At 47.2% G+C, this 20,347-nt stretch overlaps 1 protein-coding gene across 13 annotated transcripts in view; it reads left to right on the forward strand.

The window, feature by feature from the left end:
* Positions 1-4,228: 4,228 nt before the first annotated feature.
* Positions 4,229-20,347, forward strand: part of ZSCAN25 (zinc finger and SCAN domain containing 25) — a 64,799-nt gene continuing 48,680 nt past the window's right edge. For 3 of the 13 annotated variants that reach the window (XR_008536482.2, XM_063814780.1, XM_063814778.1), the window contains exons 1-7: positions 4,640-4,729; positions 6,242-6,368; positions 6,765-6,849; positions 7,278-7,710; positions 9,096-9,297; positions 10,268-10,359; positions 11,776-11,899. Coding sequence is in view for 12 of the 13 variants with exons in the window: in XM_063814780.1 (XP_063670850.1) it covers positions 7,324-7,710; positions 9,096-9,297; positions 10,268-10,359; positions 11,776-11,899 (805 nt within the window). In the remaining variant the exon portion in view is untranslated. Of the gene's footprint in view, positions 4,955-6,241; positions 6,369-6,764; positions 6,850-7,277; positions 7,715-9,095; positions 9,298-10,267; positions 10,360-11,775; positions 11,900-16,932; positions 20,130-20,347 lie in introns of those variants that run through there. The other 10 variants (XM_016957818.4, XM_063814777.1, XM_054656010.2 and 7 more) reach the window with 10 other exon arrangements.

The following is a 20,347-nucleotide window of genomic DNA, read 5'->3' on the forward strand; positions in this document are numbered from 1 at the left end:
TCAAAGATACCACCTACCAATGGCTTCCCACTTCTCTCTCCAAAGAACAAATGTGCAGAAAAAGCTCTTAGCACTTAAGCAGTGCAACTTCTAAAGCAAGTGCAGGGAGCTGTGGATGTCTTTTGGGAGAGGAGATACAATGGACATGGCTAGAGTCACGTGGACTCCATGGTGATTAAACAGCATTCATTGAAGGTGAACTCATGTGGTACACCTTGGGGTACAAAGAGATTTCAGAATTTGTCCCTGTTCCTAGAAGCAAACACCCAAGCAGAGGAACTAAGACATACACACTTGAACAACCAATTTTTTTGGAATTTCTTTTTTTTTTTATGGAGACAGAGTCTCACTCTGTCACCAGGCTGGAGTGCAGTGGCACGATCTAGGCTCACTGCAACCTCTGGCTCCCTGGTTCAAGCGATTCTCCTGCTTCAGCTTCCTGAGTAGCTGGGACTACAGGCGTGTGCCACCATGCCCAGCTAATTTTTGTATTTTTAGTAGAGACAGGGTTTCACTATGTTGGCCAGGATGATCTTGATCTCTTGACCTCGTGATCCGCCCACCTCGGCCTCCCAAAGTGCTGAGATTACAGGCGTGAGCCACCGCACCCAGCCTGGAATTTCTTATTACATTTCTCCCCAAAAGGTATCTTGGGAGTTTCTTATAGGGATATGATTACAGCCTAGTTCCAAATTGTCTCACTTTTCCATCTTAAAAAAGAAACCATAGGAACTGTAATTGTCAGTGAAACTAGGAATAGAGAATATCTACAAACTCCAACTTATGTATCTGTGGCCCAAACCACCGCAATCCAGCATAACCAGTTTGGGAAGCCACAGATGGGAGACTGGCTTGGTGGGCACAGTAGGGCAGATTAGAGAACATATAGGGGTTCCAGGGGTAGCAAATTTCAAATCATTAGCAAATATCAACCCTCAGATGCCTGAGAAGGACCCACCCTAAGAGGGAATGGCTATGAATGCAATACAGAACAAACATGGTGGGATGTGTGTTGGGGAGGGGTGGAAGACATGGAAAGGGCATTGGGGCCTGTAGAGGGAAAGATTTAAGAATCAGCCTGACTTAGTTATTTCAGCTTAGAATTAGAATAGGCCAGTAGTCCATGACTCACCTCCCCCATCTTCTCACCCAAATTCCTATAAATAACCAGAAAAGAATGGAAATTCGGCCAGGCATGGTGGCTCACGCCTGTAATCCCAGCACTTTGGGAGGCTGAGGTGGGCAGATCCCGAGGTCAAGAGATCGAGACCATCCTGGCCAACATGGTGAAATGCCATCTCTACTAAAAATACAAAAATTAGCTGGGCATGGTGGCGCACACCTGTAGTCCCAGCTACTTGGGAGGCTGAGGCAGGAGAATCGCTTGAACCCAGGAGGCAGAGGTGGCAGTGAGCAGAGATAGCGCCACTGCACTCTAGCCTGGTGACAGAGCGAGACTCTGTCTCAAACAAACACACAAAGAATGGAAATTCATGCCACCAGTGAAAGCTAGGATTGATGATGGATTTATTACCAGAACTTGGGAAGAATTTTTACTACAGCCCTACAAAAGTGGTCAAATAAAAAAATTAAATGAAAATCAAATCCACAAAGATTAGAAACCAGTCTTAGCCAATTTTGGTGAGTTGAGCACTCTCATATACATTTGATGGGAATGTAAATTGGCATGAACTTTCTGGAAAGCATTTTATAATAGCATATGCATTAATAGGTTTAAAAATATTCATACCTGGTGGCCCAGGAGTTGAATTTTAGGAATTTATTCTAAGGAAATAACCAGGGGTGAGGTCAAGTATTTATACAAAGGAATGCTTGTTCCAGGTTATTTATAATAGCAAAAATAAAAGAGTATATTCTAGATTATTTCCCCCATGTTGAAATAATTTTTAAAAGTATAGTGTATTCAGAGGACAGAATATTATACAGGCAGTAAAAATGTAATTTTAAGTGTCCTATTTGGAAGAAATAAAAACATATAAATAAAGAAGCCTGGAGACATCCTACATCTGATAACATGGCAGACTAAATAGTTGGGCTGATTCGTCTGCCAAAAACAACAGAAATGATAAAATAAATAATAAAATCTAAAGATATCAGGTAACAAAATAGTAATGAATTATAAGATAACATCAAAGTAAAGAATAATACCTAGAGAAATCATCTTGCAGAGATTTGATTTTTTAAAACTATGCCTAAAGTTTACTCAAGGAAGAGCATCTGATAAGAGAGCTTTCCCCCCATAAACCAAGGACTGCAAAAGTGTGGATTATCAGAAGAGATCCGGTACATTCAGGGTGGTATGGCCGTAGACAAGGGCTGGGTTATCAATGTAAGGGTGAGAGATAAGTCACCTATCCCGTACCCCTACCACCAGGAGCCAGCAAGGCAATTTGTCTTAGTGCCACGCTGGACAACCACAAAACCACAAAGATTTGTGGTTGAGAAGTTGCAACCACAAATCACCCCTCAATATTTGCAGCCCAAATTCATATTACTATTATAGCATGGTTCAAAAATCCTCAAATTATAAATTTGGTTTACAATGACCTTGGACTGGTGATGCTGACAAGAAAAAAATTTACATGGAAGAAAAACAATATCAACCCTCTCTAGATAAATTCACTTTATCCTGGAACTCAAAGAAATTTCACAAAAATGTTTCCAAGGAAAATGAGCAGCCTGTCACACAAGGAAAGAAGGTACCGTGGTATGTTCGAGGAAGATATGTTTGAGGAATGCCCCCAATTAATGTCCTGGGGACATTATTTAATGCTCTAGGGACATTATATAATGTCCCCAGAACTCATAAATCAATAAGAAAGAGATAAACAGCTTAATAGAAACACAAAGAAAAGTCAGTTCACAGAAAAGGGAAGGCAAGAAGTTAATGAAAGTAGGAATAATGACTGACCTCACTTATAATGAAGAACATGCAAATTAAAAAATGAGGTAACATTTACTTCACCTGTCAATTGGCAAAAATTAAAGCTGGATAATGGCAGAGATGATGAGATATGGGAAATGGATGCTGTTAGGTACTGCTGGTGGAAGTGGCACCATCAAAAACAGTGGAAATAGCAGATCACAGAAAGATATCTGAGGGGACTTCAGATCTCAGAATTATCAGGCTCAACTATATTTACTATGTATAAAAAGCTTAAACATATCGGTAAATTCTTTTAAAAGATCAATCTAGAATATTTGGAAAAAATCAAATAGAAATTCTAGAAATGGAAAAAATATATTAATTAAAACAAAAATATGGGTGGCCAAGTGGGGAGGATTGCTCGAGCCCAGGAGTTTAAGACTAGCCTGGGCAACATAGTGAGACCCTGTCCTTACAAAACATTTTTTAAAGATTAGCTGGGTGTGGTGGCTCATGCCTGTAGTCCCAGCTATTTGGGAAGCTGAGGTGGATTGCTTGAACCCAGGAGTTGGAAGCTGTAGTGAGCTATGATAGCACCGCTGTACTCCAGCCTAGGTGACACAGCAAGACCTCGTCTCTTAAAAAACAAACAAAACAAAACAAAAAAACAACAACTGTGGATTTTGTAGCACATTAGAAACAGCTGAAAAGTGGATTATTAATAAAAAGGTGAAGACATAAACCCAAGTCAAATATGGGCAGACAAGAAAAATATGAAAGTGGGACAGAGACATGGAGGATAAAGTGAGATGGTCTAACACCTATGTTATATTCTAGGAGTTCATTTACTCTATAAGTGTATATTTTTAGCAAATATTGTACCAGACACTTTGCAAAGTGCTGGAGAAGAGTAAGACAAGAGGGTTTCCTGTTTCCTGAGTGGATTCTGGAGTAACACTGGGCCACCCAGTTGAGACAGACTGCCTTCAGGCTGGACGCGGTGGCTTGCGCCTGCAATCCCAGCACTTTGGGAGGCCAAGGGGGGAAGATCGCTTGAGTCCAGAAGTTGGAGACCAGATTGGGCAACATAGAGAGACCCCCCTCTCTGCAAAAAATTGAAAAAAAGTCCCAGCTACCCAGGAGACTGAGGTGGGAGGATTGCTTGAACTCAGGGCTTCGAGGTTGCAGTGAGCTATGATCTCACCACTGCGCTCCATCCTGGGAGACAGAACGAGACTTCTCTCTCTCTTTCTCAAAAAACAAAAACAAACAAACAAACCCCCCCCACAAAAAACAGCTCCGATGCTGGCTCCTCCAGGAAGCCTTCCCTGACTACACATACACACACGCACGCACACTACCCGGGGTCAGGAGCCTCTTAAGTGAGCCGGTTAGATCCAGTGCGCCCCCTATCTCCTCTGCCCCTACGCCTCGCGCAAGGCCCTCGCGGCCGGAATAGTCGCGCATTGACCGACTGGACTCTAAAGCCCCTTGGGGCAGGTGCTGTGTCCAGTAGTGTATCTGGCGATGCACCGAGTCCTTTCCACGGAGGGCAAGCAGGTGAAATGGCACGGAAGTGGAAGGGGCCTAGCCACAGAGCGCCTCGAGCTGGGCAGTCAATCCTGGGGAAGCCCTGGTCGTCTTCGCCTCGCCGGGTTCGGAACAGCAGGCTGGGATCAGCAACCATCGAGACGCATCCGCCGAGACCTCCGAGCATCCTAGAGAGGACACGGAAGCGAGTCTTTCCTTACGCACCTGTCTGACAGCGTCCGCAGCTCACTTCCGGACCGCGGAGAGCACTGGCGACCCTAGCGGGTGAGAGGCCCTTCAGGGCCGCGGCGGGTGAGAGTCTCTTCAGGGCCGCAGCGGGTGGCGGGCGAAGTGGTAAACGGGCGCGGGGACGGGTTTTGGTGCCGCTACGGGGCTCGGCGGCAGCGGGGTTGCAGTAGAGCCCGTCTCCCTCCGCTCAGCCCCGGGTGAGGGCGGCAAGTCTCTCAGGAGCTGCCTTCAGCGGCCCCGAGGCCCTGCGGGTCTGGATGCTGAGGGGCCGCCGCGCTGTAGGCTCAGGTAGGAGCGAGGCTGATCCCGCTCTGCCAGGCTTGGCTTAGTGCAGGGCTGGCCACGAACCCGAAGAGATCTTGAACCAAAGCAGAACTCTGTGCAAAGTGAAAGTAATCACATAGGACACTCATTTAAAGAATAGTGATGAGCCAGCCTGGTCAACATAGCGAAACCCTGTCTCTACAAAAATTGAAAAGTAGCCGGGCGTGGTGGTACGCGCCTGAGGTCCCAGCTACTCGGGAGGCTGAGGCAGGAGGATCGCCTGAGCCCAGGAGTTCAAGGTTGCACTGACTTACATTCATGCCACTGCACTCCAGCCTGGGCAACATGGGGAGACCCTGTCTCTACAAAAATAAATAATTAGCTGGTCATGGTGGCACTCGCCAGTAGTCCCAGCTACTCGGGAGGCTGAGGTGGGAGGATCGCTTGATCCTAGGAGGCAAAGGCTGCAGTGATCGCACCACTGGTCTCCAGCTGGGGTGATAAAACCCTGAGATCCTGTCTCAGAAACAAAACAAAAGAGTCACAATGGGTGGGGGGAGATAAAGAATAGCAATGGGGCAATTTCTATTTGTCAAATGGCAGAGATAAAAGATGAATGAGGATCTTTCTTGCCTCCAGGGAATCTGTTAGAGGGAGACACATGGGTAAACATTTGCACTGTAGTGCATTAAATGCACTAGTGGAGTGAACCAATGCAATAGCTAGAAAAGAATGAAAGAGAAATCTCAATGTTGCAGAGTCAATGAATAGACTGAAAATATAAACTTGGTTTAAGTGGGGGTAGATAAATACAGAAACTCACAATAGAATATTTAGCAGAAGCTTTGGGGTGTGCCTCCTGCTAGCTGCCCATTCTCTGCTCCAGTCAGGTGATCTTTCCGTTTTCTGACAAGCATGATCTCCTTCCCCTGGTGCTTTGGACTTCCAAGTCTGTCTTCCCAGTCTAGGTCTTCCGCATAATCCACTTGGAGGTAAATAGGACTCATTCTCCAGTCTACTTCAAGCCTCTTCTTTTCCTTGAGTACTTGGACTTAGATTAGTTTTCTCTCTTTTTGACTTCACATTTTTTTTTTTCAATCTGTACCATGTATTTTGGGAGGCAGTTATCATCCAGTCTCTTTTTTTTTCCTTCTGAGAAGTAGGAGGAGTAGCACTCATCCTACAGAAGTGTTTTAAGTATTAAATGAAATATGTGTTCACATGCTTTCTAAAGAGTAAAGCCTGTACAAGTTAGAAATCTTTAGGTCATTTGTCATAATGGTATATATGTTGCTCCATTGTCTTTTTCAGGTTGAGCGCACCATCACGTCTAAGCCATCAGCAAGTTTGTTGGTTTTAATCTCCAAAATACGTCTTGATTTTGTCTGACTCTTTGCCACCACCCTGATCTAAGCCCTTATCATCTGCTTGAATCACTGTAAGTGCCATTTCTCTCTTGCCACCTCTAGCCTATTCCCTGTCAACACACAGGCAGAATGACTTTTATAAAACATGTAGTTCCTCGCTAAAGTAAGAAATAAGAATAAAGTTCATAATTCTTTCTGTGGCGCAGGCTCTGGGTGATCTGGTTTCTCTCTGCCTCTGCCACCTCTTCTGGTGCAGCTCTGCTCGTCACTGCTGAAGCCACACTGGGATATGGCTTGTTCTTGGACACCCAGAGTAATTTCTTAGCCTCAGGGCTTTTGCCTGGAATGCTCTTAGAATGACTGACTCATTCTCATCCTTGAGTCAGCCTGGTATCATGTCTTTAGAAAAGCCTTCTTCAAGTCAGTTGCCCCCTGTTAACAGAGCACCCTACTTATTTTCTTTCTAGAACTTGTCTCCACTTGCAGTTTTTAAAAGAGTTGCTTCCATTTGACTTTTTCTGTCTGCTGTACCAGCATATGAGTTTCAGGAGGGTAAGCTCCCAGTGTGTCTTGTTCTCTATTTTGTTTGTTGTTTCTGCCTGCCTCTTGTGTGTGTATATGTGTGTGTTTGTGTGTTGCATGTATGTTTCCTTTAGTATTGGAAGAGTAGGCCCTGGTGACTCACCCAGTTATAACCCATTATATATTATTCTCTGATTGTAGTGTTATTCTCCAGTGAGATCCTAAGTTATTTGTGGGTATAAAAGCAAAATCTTAGACATTTTCTGTTTAGTCTCTGTACCTAATAGTTGCTTAGCAAATGATTACTATGTTGAATTGACCTGACTTTTGGGATCTGTGTTCAGTCTTTTGAAAATGCCTTGTAAAAGGTAATTACTGTGTTCTCCAGTGGAATATTCCTTGATGTAGAGACAGAACTGGGATGGGCTGACCTTTCACGTGTCTCTTGTTCTCAAAAGGGTCACTGATGCAGTCATTCTCAGTCTCCTCGGAGGGAGTGTGAAGATGCTTAAAGAGCATCCAGAGATGGCGGAAGCTCCTCAGCAGCAGTTGGGTATTCCTGTGGTGAAACTGGAGAAAGAGTTGCCATGGGGCAGAGGAAGGGAGGACCCTAGTCCAGAGACTTTTCGGCTGAGGTTTCGGCAGTTCCGCTACCAGGAGGCAGCTGGACCCCAGGAAGCTCTTAGGGAGCTCCAGGAACTCTGTCGTCGGTGGCTGAGGCCCGAGTTGCACACCAAGGAGCAGATCCTGGAGCTGCTGGTGCTGGAGCAGTTCCTCACTATCCTGCCCTGCGAGTTCTACGCCTGGATCCGGGAGCATGGCCCAGAGAGTGGCAAGGCCCTGGCCGCCATGGTGGAGGACCTGACAGAGAGAGCGCTGGAGGCCAAGGCGGTGGGTGAGGAGGGGATCCAGGTCTGGCGCCCTTGGTGTGGGCAGGGAATGTTAAAGAATCCAAAGATTTGAGGAAGCAGTAGGAGTGGACGAGGTGTGGAACCGCCCTCCTCTGCCCTCAGACTCCTTGAGGTTCTTTTTGGAGAGCAGTGGCGTTTTCAGCAAGAAAGGCCATTCCCAGGGGAGATGCTGCCATGCAGAAGGGCCTGAAGCCTCTGTTTGGTCATGAGGGCAGAGGCCTGGCCATATTTCCCCTGTGGGCATCAGGCAAAAAGAAGGCAGTTGTGATTGTTTTTGGGGTCCCTCATAGACCTGACCCTGCTTTGGACAGAGATGCCTCTGGGAAGGCAGAGAATCCCACCTGGGGAATATTTTTCCGGAAAAGGGTTGTCCATGGCAGTACTGTTTTCTCTGTGGCTCATAGGGCTCCTGTAACAATTCTTTGGTGCTGCTCTAATGACACCAAGTGATTTGGCACCGCACGTGCTTCCTTGAGGTTCCAGCCATATTTCGGTCACTTTGTGGTACAGCCCCCTGATGGATGACTGGGAAAGGAGAGCAGGACTGATGACACCGTCTTGCTCACAAGCCCCCGTCCTTCTGTAGTTCAGCCTCCCGTGCACACTCTCGTCACCCTGACTTCCTGTCTTCAGAATCCTAAGAGAATTTTTTCCTACTCAACTCAGGAGCTTAAAAGTGGACCAGAAATGCCTTGTTTTTGTGAGTACTTCTCAGTGAGAGAGTCCTCCTGATTTTTCTTGCTCTTTTTAATTTATTATTTTTGAGACAGGGTCAGCCAACAGCCTAGGCTGGAGTGCAGTGGCACAATCCTAGCTTACTGCAGCCTTGAGCTCCTGGCTCAGTTGATCCTCCCACCTCAGCCTCCTGAGTAGCTGAGACCACAGGCATGTACCACCATGCCTGGCTAATTTTTTTATTTTTTGTAGAGATGGAGTCTCGTCATGTTGCCCAGGCTTCCTGGCTCTCTTTAAAGCAACTATTTCTCACTGGCCTGTTCACTGCAGGGTCTAGGCTTTGCATTTTTTATTTTCAGCTTTTTCAATTAGGAATTTTTTTTTCTAGTAGTGAGTATATTGTGTTAAAATCCTCAGCAGGATAATATTTGGGCTTGGTGATGGCAGGTAGAGGGGACCCTTGTCAAATGGCGTGGACAGATAAAAGTTGCTCAGGGCCTGATGCATGAGTTTAGCTTCCTTTTCACTTCCTCACTAATGTCCTGGGGAAGAGCTCAGCTGATTTTTCCTTCCTCTCCCCTGAAGCTGGAATGGTTCTTTTCTTGGTTCTCTTTTTAGATTTTAGTTCAACTCCCTTCATAACAGCCTTGCCCAGGCCTCATTCTAATCGGTGTTGGGAACTGTTCTTAGGTTCCATGCCACAGGCAGGGAGAGCAGGAGGAAACAGCACTTTGCAGAGGCGCTTGGGAGCCAGGCATCCAGCTGGGGCCAGTGGAGGTCAAGCCTGAGTGGGGGATGCCCCCTGGGGAAGGAGTTCAAGGTCCAGACCCAGGTACCGAGGAGCAGCTCAGTCAGGACCCTGGAGATGAGACACGGGCCTTCCAGGAGCAAGGTGAGTAAGACGCAGATAGTGGGGATGTCAGGTCATAGGAAACAGTGCTGTGCAGCCAACTCTTTTCAGAAACCCAGCAATGGAGCAACTAAGTTACCCACGAGGTGTAATTGTGAATTTTCTTGGCTACTTCCTCCACCTTAGGAAATAGATGAAGTGAAATTGTTTCTTCTCCCTTTACCCTCTGGTGTCTGGAGGGGATATCTGGGATCATGCTTTCTTATTATTTCTCTTTTCTTTCCCTCAGATCCCTTCTAGAAACTACCAAGAAATATTCAGCTGACTTGCAGGAATACTTTTTCAGTAGGCAGATAAACCATATCCCCCAAAGTAATATGTAGCTTTCTTTCTTTCTTTCTTTTTTGAGACGGGGTGTCACTCTGTCACCCAGGTTGGAGTGCAGTGGCGCGATCTCAGCTCACTGCAACCTTTGCCTCCTGGGTTGAAGCAATTCTCCTGCTTCAGCCTCCCAAGTAGCTGGGACTACAGGCATGTGCCACCATGCCCTGTTAATTTTTTTGTATTTTTAGTGGAGATGGGGTTTCACCATGTTAGCCAGGATGGTCTCGATCTCCTGACCTCGTGATCTGTCCACCTCAGCCTCCCAAAGTGCTGGGATTACAGGCATGAGCCACCGCGCCCAGCCCACGTAGCTTTATTTTGTTACTGAATCTCAAAGGAGGTTATTCCCAGAGTGTGACTGGGTAGCATGGGTAGCCCTGAACGGACAGGGCCGGGACAATCTTGCCAGCTGAGAACAGGAGACACCCAGGCCCCAGCTGAGAATAGGGCAAGGGACACCCAGGCCCCTGTGTGTGGGAAAGTATGGTACCAGAGTGAAAAGGGATTCTGTCTGGAGTCTTCTGGTTCCTGAGGTTGTACGCATCTGGTAGGGGACACATTTGAACGAGCTAACAGCATAACATCACTGATCCTTCTGATCTTTCTCATGCTTTTTGTCCCTGCTCAGCACTACCTGTTCTGCAGGCGGGTCCTGGCCTCCCCGCAGTGAATCCCAGAGACCAAGAGATGGCAGCTGGGTTCTTTACTGCTGGATCGCAGGTGAGCTCTGACTCCCTTTGCAGAAATCATGACCGTTGCTTTGATTGAGGTTCACCTTCCCCAAGGTTTCTCTGCACAACAGTGTGCCCTTCCTGTCCCAAGTTGAGTCATTCTCCCTTCCTAGTCCCGGTGGACCTGATGGTGTGGTTTCCTCCACTGAACCATCAGCCGCAGTTGTTAATTTACGTCGAACCTTGTCTGTCGCCCAGGCTGGAGTGCAGTGGCGCGGTCTTGGCTCACTGCAGGCTCCGCCTCCTGGGTTCACATCATTCTCCTGCCTCAGCCTCCCAAGCAGCTGGGACTACAGGCACCTGCCACCTCGCCTGGCTAATTTTTTGTATTTTTAGTAGAGACGGGGTTTCACCGTGTTAGCCAGGATGGTCTCGATCTCCTGATCTTGTGATCCACCCACTTCGGCCTCCCAAAGTGCTGAGATTACAGGCATGAGCCACCGCGCCCAGCCACAGATGGACTCTTACAACTGTTACAGATAGAAACCCCCTAGGGCTATCTAGGCTGTGCTGATTGGCCCCGAGATAACCCTTTGTGGGTGCCGTTTATGGGTACTTCTGCTGCTGATTTTTCTGTTTTGGAAACTTTCCTGTCCCCTAACCTCAGCAGGAATGTGGCTGACTCAGGGTTGGGGCTTTCAGAAGCATTGAGCAGGGTGGTCTCTTTGGCCATACAGGCCACACTAGGAGTTGGACCTCGTTAACATTACTCATCTGCCACAAATGAGGTAACTGAAGCATAGATGGGGTGCTCTCTTTTCCACAGGGTGCTGAGCACTAGTAGCAGGGAGGTGGGGGCTTTCCAGTGGGGCACCTTCCTCAAGGAGGCGAGTCTAAAAGAGTTCTTTGAAGAAGAAAAGGTGTTGTTTGGCAGAAAAAAGAAGGGGATCAAGTCTGGTCCTGCTCAAGCCGTATTTGGGCAAGGCTGGATGCCAGCATCATTTCCCTTTCCTGTTGTCCAAGGATGTACTTTGGAGGGGATGAGGAATGACATCAGTGCTTTTTAATTTGGTTGGACCCTCCCTTGTACCATAATAGTTCTTCGTGGTGCAGTGAGTGAGAAATTGAGGATGCGTTTATTTTATCACAGCCTTGTTCTTAAGACAGGGCTTGGCCGAATGTGAACTTTGTTCTTGATGAGAAGGTAAATAGCGGCTGCCAGGCTCTGTCAAGCATGAGGTGTGAGTGGGAGGCTGCTGCAGAGTGGAAATGAGGTGACTTGGTTGTTAGGGGCAAGCTGAGCCCCAGCCACAGAGGCTCAAAACTGCAGTGGCTCAAACAAGTGGATTACTCCCATTCAACTGTTGGGAGGAAGCTGGTTGGGAGGAAGTTGGATTACAGACATGAGCCACTGTCTCTGGCCTAGGATTCTTTCTTTATTCATAGCAATCTCCTATTGTTGCAGGGGTTGGGGCCATTTAAAGATATGGCCCTGGCCTTCCCTGAGGAGGAGTGGAGGCATGTGACCCCAGCCCAGATAGACTGCTTTGGGGAGTACGTGGAACCGCAGGACTGCAGGGTCTCTCCAGGTAAGACTGTCTCCACCCACAGGTGAGGAACTGGGGAGTTCTGAAAGCTCAGGTCAGGGGTCCTGCCGTAGCTCTGGCGCTCCTGGCAAAGGAAGGGGACTTCATGGCAGGCGGGTAAATGGGTCCAGCATGGACCATGGGGCACGAGGAGCTGCTTTCCTGTGTCAATAGAGGAGCCAAATGATGGAGCAGGAAAACATGAGGCCATTATTCTGGCTGTATGGAGACAGGTCGGTCATGAGGACCCCCAAACACCTACATTGTGTCCATGATTAAAGACACTGAGGGCTTGAGAACAAGATACGAACAGCAAAAGATGGGGCATCTGAGCTTGTTCAGATATTTATTGAGTGCTCCCTGCATGTGGGCCCTGTGTTAGTGGTTTTCTCTTGCGGCAGGAAGTGGGCAGGACTAACGTGCACGAAAGCATTGGAGCTCACGGTGTGCACGTAGGAGGGCACGAGGGGGCTTCGCGATGGGAGAGGTCGGAGTGGCCCGAGTCACAGAGGAAGCAGAGCTGCGCTGGGACTCAAGTGGTGGCTGGGTTTGACCTGGGCTCAGAGCCTGGGGGGATGCGGCCATTGTGTGTGACAGCAGCTCATGGGAGGAGGAGCAGCGAGAGAGAGCCCACAGGGGCTGCCAGCAGAGCGCACTGCGGGGCTTTGGGGCTGCCAGGGCGAGGGACAGTATGGAGAGTCTGCATGCGTGGAATCAGGATGCCGGCGGGGAGAGGAAACACTGTGGCTGGAGCGGCCTGTCCTTGTTCTTTGATTTTCTTCTTTTTTGTTTCATAACTTCTTTGTGAGTTGTGCACTGACCACCCATCTGTACCGACCCCACCTAGCCTTTCCTTATCCTGAAATGCCTTGAAGGATGAGCAAGATTATCCCTGTGCTTCCTTCAGGACGTAAGAGAATCCATCCTGCTCCTCCACTTGCTGACCCTGACCTTGAGCATCTCCCTTGAGCTTTCCAGGTCTCAGTTTCCTCTGTTGTGGAATGGGGCTGTTCATGGAACCTGTCCTCATGGTGCCATGAGGATGAAGGGAGGTGACATATCTAAATGTGTGGTGACCATGGTAGTGTTAGATTGTTTAGTTAGTGCTGTAAGTATTACTAAGGGATTCTTGTAGGAGCCCTCAGCCTTCACTCATTTATTCACCACAGAGGTGGACTTGGCTCTGTGGCCAGTGCTGTTCTGGTCACTATGAAGAGTTAAAAATAAAGGCGCTTGCCTGTGGGGTCTTAGAGTTCAGGGGAAGAGGCCATGTGCATGTAATAGTGGGATACGGTAAGGGGCACTGGTCTCCTGGGAGACCTGGGTCCAGGGCACGGTTGATACAGCGTGGCAGTGATGCAAGTGGCAGAAAGATGTCAGCATACTTTATGTGGAGATGTGTGATTGCTGTAACGGCAGAGGATGACAGAACAAAGCAGGGGCTCGAGTGATGAGCCCCAGACAAAGGTGCCAGTGTCCTGGTGCCAGGGTCCCCCTCAGGGATATTCCCCTCCCAGTGATGCTGCTGTGTGGGGTGAGGAGCCCCTCGCCCCCATTCTCAGAAGATTTTCATGCCCTCCTGGCCATTTCTGACTGTTCTGGAGACTGGTTCTGTCCTTGTCCCCTCACCAGCTCAGTTTCTCAGAACTCAGAGCAACTCAAGCCCATACCTGAACATTTCTGCCGAGGCCAGGTGACACGAAGGCCTGTTTCCCAAGTGTACCATTCAGTTGCTGTCCCAGCTTTCAGGTCTTCCTGGGATTCACACTCGGGTTGTCCTGGTGCTTGTACTGACAGCTGCTTGGGGCTGGGCCTGAGCTGCTTCACCTGTAAAGAGACTGAATGCACAGGGCAGGGTTGAGCTAGGTGGCTGCCCAGATCACTTCCAGTTGTTCGTCTGTTCTCATTAGCAGACGGTGAGGTGCAGACCTTGTCGTCTGGGTTGTAATTGCAGTAATGGCCACAAGGACTGGAGCAAGAACTCACAACAGGATTTGGAATCACAGAGGCAAAAAGTAGCAGGTGCAGAAACCTGAATGCAGGACTCTGCAGGCTGGTTCCCAGGATGGTGAGGGTCCTGGAGTGAAAGATGAGTGCTCAGAGGAGTAAGGAGGAGGTAGGAGTGAGTAGAGTGAGGCCGCTGAGGAGTCCGTGAGGACTCCGGGTCCTTGTTTAAAAATTTTTTCTGCGCAGAGTAATGTGATGGAGGTTTTACTTGAGGAAAATTGGATTGACGGCAGGGTACAGCCAGTCTGGAGGGTTGAAATAGTGTAGGCACTGGGGTAAGAGCAGGAACCAGGCCAGTGGTCATGTAGAAGGGGGTTTACTGAAATATGCTTCCAAGGATGGGCCACAGATTGGCCAGAGGGGAGGAAAGAGAAGAGTCAGAGAGGAGTCTACATCTTAGGATCCTGGCTAAGGGACTGGAAAAATTATGTTACTACTGTCAGAAAGAGAGGGAAGCATTTTCCTAAGAGGGAGGAAGAATGGAAAGTTCCATTTGTTGACTTTGAGATCTAAGTGGATGGTCCCTGGAAGTAGCTGCAAGTCAGGTACATGGTCTGGGAGTTAAAATAATATCATGAACCATTGCATTCCTGCTCCATGTGTGCAGTAAACTTCATGAGTGTACAATCCATTTTGAAGGTGGTGAATGTAAGGCTCGGAGAGGTTAATTGATTTTCCCATGATCACACAGCAATTGAGCAGCCAGTGCAGCACTCAAAACGGGTTTCTCACTGCTAGGTCCCTTCTCTTCCACTACTGTGTCTTTCTCCCAGTGTCTCTATTTATACTTAGGTATCATTGTATTTATTCTTCCCCCAGCTTTATATTTTGAACTCTTATTATACAAATTTTCAAACATACAGAAAAGCTAAGACTAGTACAGGGAACACACTTAGGTCTTTATCTACATTCACCAATTGTTAACATTTGCCATATTTAGCTGTATAATGTGTGTTTTGTTTTGGAATGATATGGAAGTGGGAGGCATCTCAATCTTTCATTTGTAAATACTTCAGCATTTGTCTAACAATGACATTCCCAACATAGCCCAGTAGCATAATTTCATCTAAGAAAATAAACATAAATTCGATATATGTAACATCTAGTGCATAGTCAGCTTTCCCCAAGATCTAGCTGTGGTTTGTGCATTGCATTTAGTTTTAATCTTACTATTCATAACACCTCAAAACTGAAAACTACCCAAATGAACATCAGTCAAATTAATAAGTAGGTTGCAGTCTATCTATATCTGTATATCTATCTATATATACATACACACACACACATACATATACTCAGTGGAATACTATATACCAATGAAAAAGAATAAACTACAGCTTCACACTATGATATAGGTGAACATCACAAACATGATATTGAGTAGAAGAAGCCAGAAACAATGTGTGAGACAATTACCTGAAGTTCAAGAACAGGCAAAAAAGTCCAGACAGTGTGTTCCCATTGGTATAGTATATATGTATACTATATACGTATATCATGTATATGCTGTATATGTATATCTCGTATATGCTGTATACGTATATCTCGTATATGCTGTATACGTATATCGTATATGCTGTATACGTATATCTCGTATATGCTGTATACGTATATCTCGTATATGCTGTATATATCGTATATACTGTATACATATATCGTATATGCTGTATATGTATATACTGTATATGTATAGTATATATATGGCAGGGTATAGTGATGGAGATGTAAAAGGGGCTTCTAGGGACTGGTTATGTTCTGTTTGTTGAACTGAATGCTGTTTACGTGGTTGGGTTCGTTAAGAAAATTCTTTGCATAGTGTGTGGTGACGCACACCTGTAATCCCAGCACTCAGTGAGGCAGAGGCATGAGGGTCACTTGAGCCCAGGAATTCGAGACCAGCCTGGGCAACATAGTGAGGCCCCCATCTCCACAAAAAGGAAAAAAAGGGTAACGTGACATTTTTTAGCCAGCGCTGGATCCAAAAAAATAAAAATAAAATCTTTGCGTGTACAAAACATAAATGGCTTGTACACTTTTATTTTCATGAAAAGTTTACAAAACAAAATCCAAGCTGATAAGTATGTATTTCATATTTTATCAAACCAGGAGGCATATACTGTCAGGTTTTTTTTGTCTTCTAGTCATCTTGCCTAAAAGGACTCTTCCGCTTTAAGCACCACTTATTTCTCCTTTTCTTTTTTTCTTTGCCTCTTTGTTCCCCAATACCTTTTCTTTTCTTTTTTTTCCTCCCCTTTCTGTTACTCTTCCATAAACACCTGTTCCATTAATTTAGAGAGAATATAAGAAGGATCGGAGTGAGGATGAAGGAAGGGTGAAGCTGAGCATTTCAGCAGCGTCATGGTCTCAGTCCTGATAAATATGCTACCTAGGGGTGTTCTCCTGCAGGAGCCTCAGTGAAGCCTGCTTCATTCATTCAGCCAGCAGTTAGCAAGCATCTTCCCTGAGTCAGTCCCCTGCCAGGCTCCTAGGAGACCCAGATGAATGAACCTGGTTAGGCAGAGGGAGCATGTGGGCAGGACAGGGGACTGAGCAGGCACCTGGAAGGTCTGGAGAGCTGTGTGCTGCCCTGTGCTACAGCAGGTGTAGAATCGTTTGGGGAAGGCGCAGGACATCTGGATGAATGGAAACAGCATTTCCAACAAAGTCACATGTAAATAGGTACAGAATAATAAAGTGCTAGTTAGGTGCACAGTGCTGAAGAGGCCCAGAGTAAGAGAATAATCATGGTGAGTGTCTTAGAGGAAATTATTGAGCTACATTTTGAAAGAAGTAAAAGTCTAGATTAGCAGCAAGATAAGTGGGCGGGCACTGGAATTTGGCAGACTATTCTGTAAAAAGACATGGAGGTGGAAATAAGGAAAAAGAAGTAAGGAAAGCCTGAGTTGAGGTTGTTGGTCAAAGGAAAAAAGAGAAGGAACCATGAATGGGACCCCTGTGAAGCAGAGTTCTAACATGTAAATGTCCTGCGGCTACCACAGAATCAATCTTTATCTCCTCCTGTCCTGTAGGCGGTGGGAGCAAGGAAAAGGAGGCAAAACCCCCACAGGAAGACCTGAAAGGGGCGCTGGTGGCACTGACATCAGAGAGGTTTGGGGAAGCCTCTCTCCAGGGCCCTGGGCTCGGAAGGGTCTGTGAGCAGGAGCCTGGTGGCCCTGCAGGCAGTGCGCCTGGGCTTCCTCCTCCCCAGCACGGTGCCATCCCCCTGCCTGACGAAGTCAAAACCCACAGCTCCTTCTGGAAGCCTTTCCAGTGCCCTGAGTGTGGGAAAGGATTCAGTCGGAGCTCCAATCTCGTCAGGCACCAGCGAACCCACGAAGAGGAGAAGTCTTATGGCTGTGTGGAGTGTGGGAAGGGCTTTACCCTGAGAGAGTACCTGATGAAGCACCAGAGAACCCACCTGGGAAAGAGGCCCTACGTGTGCAGCGAGTGCTGGAAAACCTTCAGCCAGAGACACCACCTGGAGGTGCACCAGCGCAGCCACACTGGGGAGAAGCCCTACAAGTGCGGGGACTGCTGGAAGAGCTTCAGCCGCAGGCAGCACCTGCAGGTGCACCGGAGGACGCACACCGGGGAGAAGCCCTACACCTGCGAGTGTGGCAAGAGCTTCAGCAGGAATGCCAATCTGGCGGTGCACCGGCGTGCCCACACTGGCGAGAAGCCATATGGGTGCCAGGTGTGCGGGAAGCGGTTCAGCAAAGGGGAGCGGCTGGTCCGACACCAGAGAATCCACACAGGGGAGAAGCCCTACCACTGTCCTGCCTGCGGGCGAAGCTTCAACCAGAGGTCCATCCTCAACCGGCACCAGAAGACCCAGCACCGCCAGGAGCCGCTGGTGCAGTGAGCATAGCAGGTGGCAGGCAGCACCATCATTCATCTTTCTCACTGCAGGGCCTTGTGGGGCGCAAGGTGATGGCTGCAGGAAAGCACTGGTCCCATCGCCTTCCCACCCATTTGCAAACGCGGGAAAGGCAAGGCCTGGCTTACTTAGAGCTTCCAGAGAGCATAGCTGCTTCCATCTCTTACCCAAGTGGTGCTAAACAATTTTTCTTCCAATGTTTGAGGGAAGCAGTCTCCTGCGGTTCAGTTCAGGCTGAGATTTTCTCCTTCAGTGGACTGTCTGTGTCCCCCTGCCGAACAAAGCTGGGAGTAAAGGCAAAACCTTGACACGTGTTGGTAGCTGGGACCTCATCTTCCTGAGGGCTCTGTCTTGCCTGCAGGGTCATTAGCTCAGACTCTTTCCCTACCCCCTCTCTTTTCCATTGAACAAACATTTATTGAACATCCTCTGAGCACCTGGCCGTGGGAATGCCGTGGTGAATGAGAGACTAGACGTGATGCCTCTGGGGGTTGTGCGTTGGGGATGCATGCGACAGCCCATGACCCGAGGCATTCTCAGGGTATCTGTGCTGTGTGCCCGTGAGAACATCTTCCCATGACCACTCCTGCCCTCCTGCCCCGTGCTGGATCTTCCCTCCCCAGCTGGGATCTGCTCCCAGGCAACTGTGTGAATTTTACATTATTTGGAGCCTCATCTGTGTCAGGCTATAACATTCTATCCTCATCTGTAAAACTTCCCCGTCCATTATTCCTTGCACTATAACAACTGTCAACACACCAGCTATTAGGAAGTTAGTATTTTGCTATTGATCACTGAATAAACATCAGAGTATTTTAAAAAACAGTTCTCTAGAAAGAACTGTTATAATTAAAATGAGTCTGAAAGATGAACTCTAGTATTAATGCCCTATATTTGATGGCACTTTATAGTTCATAAAATTAATTTCACCCCATTCTCATTGGACCCATTTCCCAAGTATTTATTGAGGCCCTGTAACAAACATGTCAGGAACTCTTCTGGGTGCTTGAGACACATCCATGAATAAAATAGGGGGAGAAGCTGTTGACCTCGTAGAGCTTATGTCTCGTGGATGTACCTGATCTTCAGAACCCGTGGATATTCCTGCAAATCCTCTGGGCCTGTATTCATTGTTTTGTCAGCATCTTGCCCTGAAATGCATTTGCCACCTACCTCTTGTTACTAAATGGTCTCTGCCCTCTAGACCCTTGTCATCCAAGGCACTAGGGATCCTAGACACCCACTGGGGATGATGAGCTGGTAGCGACCTGTTTTGCATGAGTGCCAAGTCAGGAAAAATAAAGATATTTGTAGGCATTAAAAAAAAATACAATTTCTTTAAAAATGAGAAGATGCAATATTTGTAAACTGTTGAAGCTTCCTTATTGTGCCATCACTTCTTTTCATTTCTGTTTAAAGTTCTGGAAGCTGCATAACTAGCATGGACTGACTGCTGTGTCATTGTGCTGTGCCTTTGAACCCTGGCTGAGTGAGTGAGTTTGTCTTTTGTTGATAGTGTACTATAATTGCAAAATGTGGTTTGTCTTCTGATGCCTCTTAATACCAGATTCTTTTACTGAGATTTTTTTTTTTCATTTTCCATTGTAAATAAGGTAAATGGTAATGACTAACACAAAGCTGTATTACTCAGCCCACTTTGAAATGTGGTTTTATCACCTGTTCTTGGTAGGCAGCATGGTGTCTAATTTTGGCTTAGCAAATGACCCTTCTTGGTCTTCCTGGCTCATTAGCTGTGCCCACGAGGCTGCACTGACCGGGTCGTAAATGTATCTGAGATGTCCACACGGGGCTGCTGCTGCTCCTCTGTAATACTGAGGTCCACGTGCAAAATCAGCTTTTTTTCCCCCGTAATTATCAGAGCAGCTAGGCAGGGCTGACAGCCAGGCAGACTCAGTGGGAGGCTTCTGGCCTGAGTGTGGCCTTCCCCAGAGGGTGGTTTTCCAAAGGCAGGTGGGGACTGGGGAGGCCTCGGGGGGCTGCTTGTCACTCATCATTCTGTTTACCTGAATCACAGATGCTCTTTTATCATACACAGCCAGCACTCCTCTGGGTTTCAGCAAGTTGGGATATCTTAAGCTTCAGAAGGAGCTGGGCCTTGCTGACTTTCCTATCTGGCCTCTTCCCTATCTCCTGTGGGGCCAAGAGCTTAGGACAGTGTCTCAGAAAAGCCTCTTAGTAGGGGGTTTTTCCCATGGGATTGTAGTAGTATGATTTTTCATATCTATTCAAATGTTAAGAAATATTTTGTTTTCTGTATTTTTCTATTCTTTAGAAATTTTTTTATAATAGATAATTTCAAACCTATATAAATAAATCCTTATGTATTTATCATTTGACTTTATTATAAACTCATAATCAATCTTGTTTCATCTCTGTCCACTCCTTCCTCCCCATCTTCCTCCCCCACTGAAGTTTCGAAGTGTATCCCAAGTGTTGTTTATAACCATTTCAGTGTGTACCTGTAAAAGGTAAGGGCGGCTGGGTGTGGTGGCTTACACCTGTGATCCCAGCACTTTGGGAGGCCAAGGTGGGATTGCTTGAGAGGA

This window comes from Pan troglodytes, chromosome 6, assembly GCF_028858775.2.
Source record: "Pan troglodytes isolate AG18354 chromosome 6, NHGRI_mPanTro3-v2.0_pri, whole genome shotgun sequence".
NCBI lineage: Eukaryota > Metazoa > Chordata > Mammalia > Primates > Hominidae > Pan > Pan troglodytes.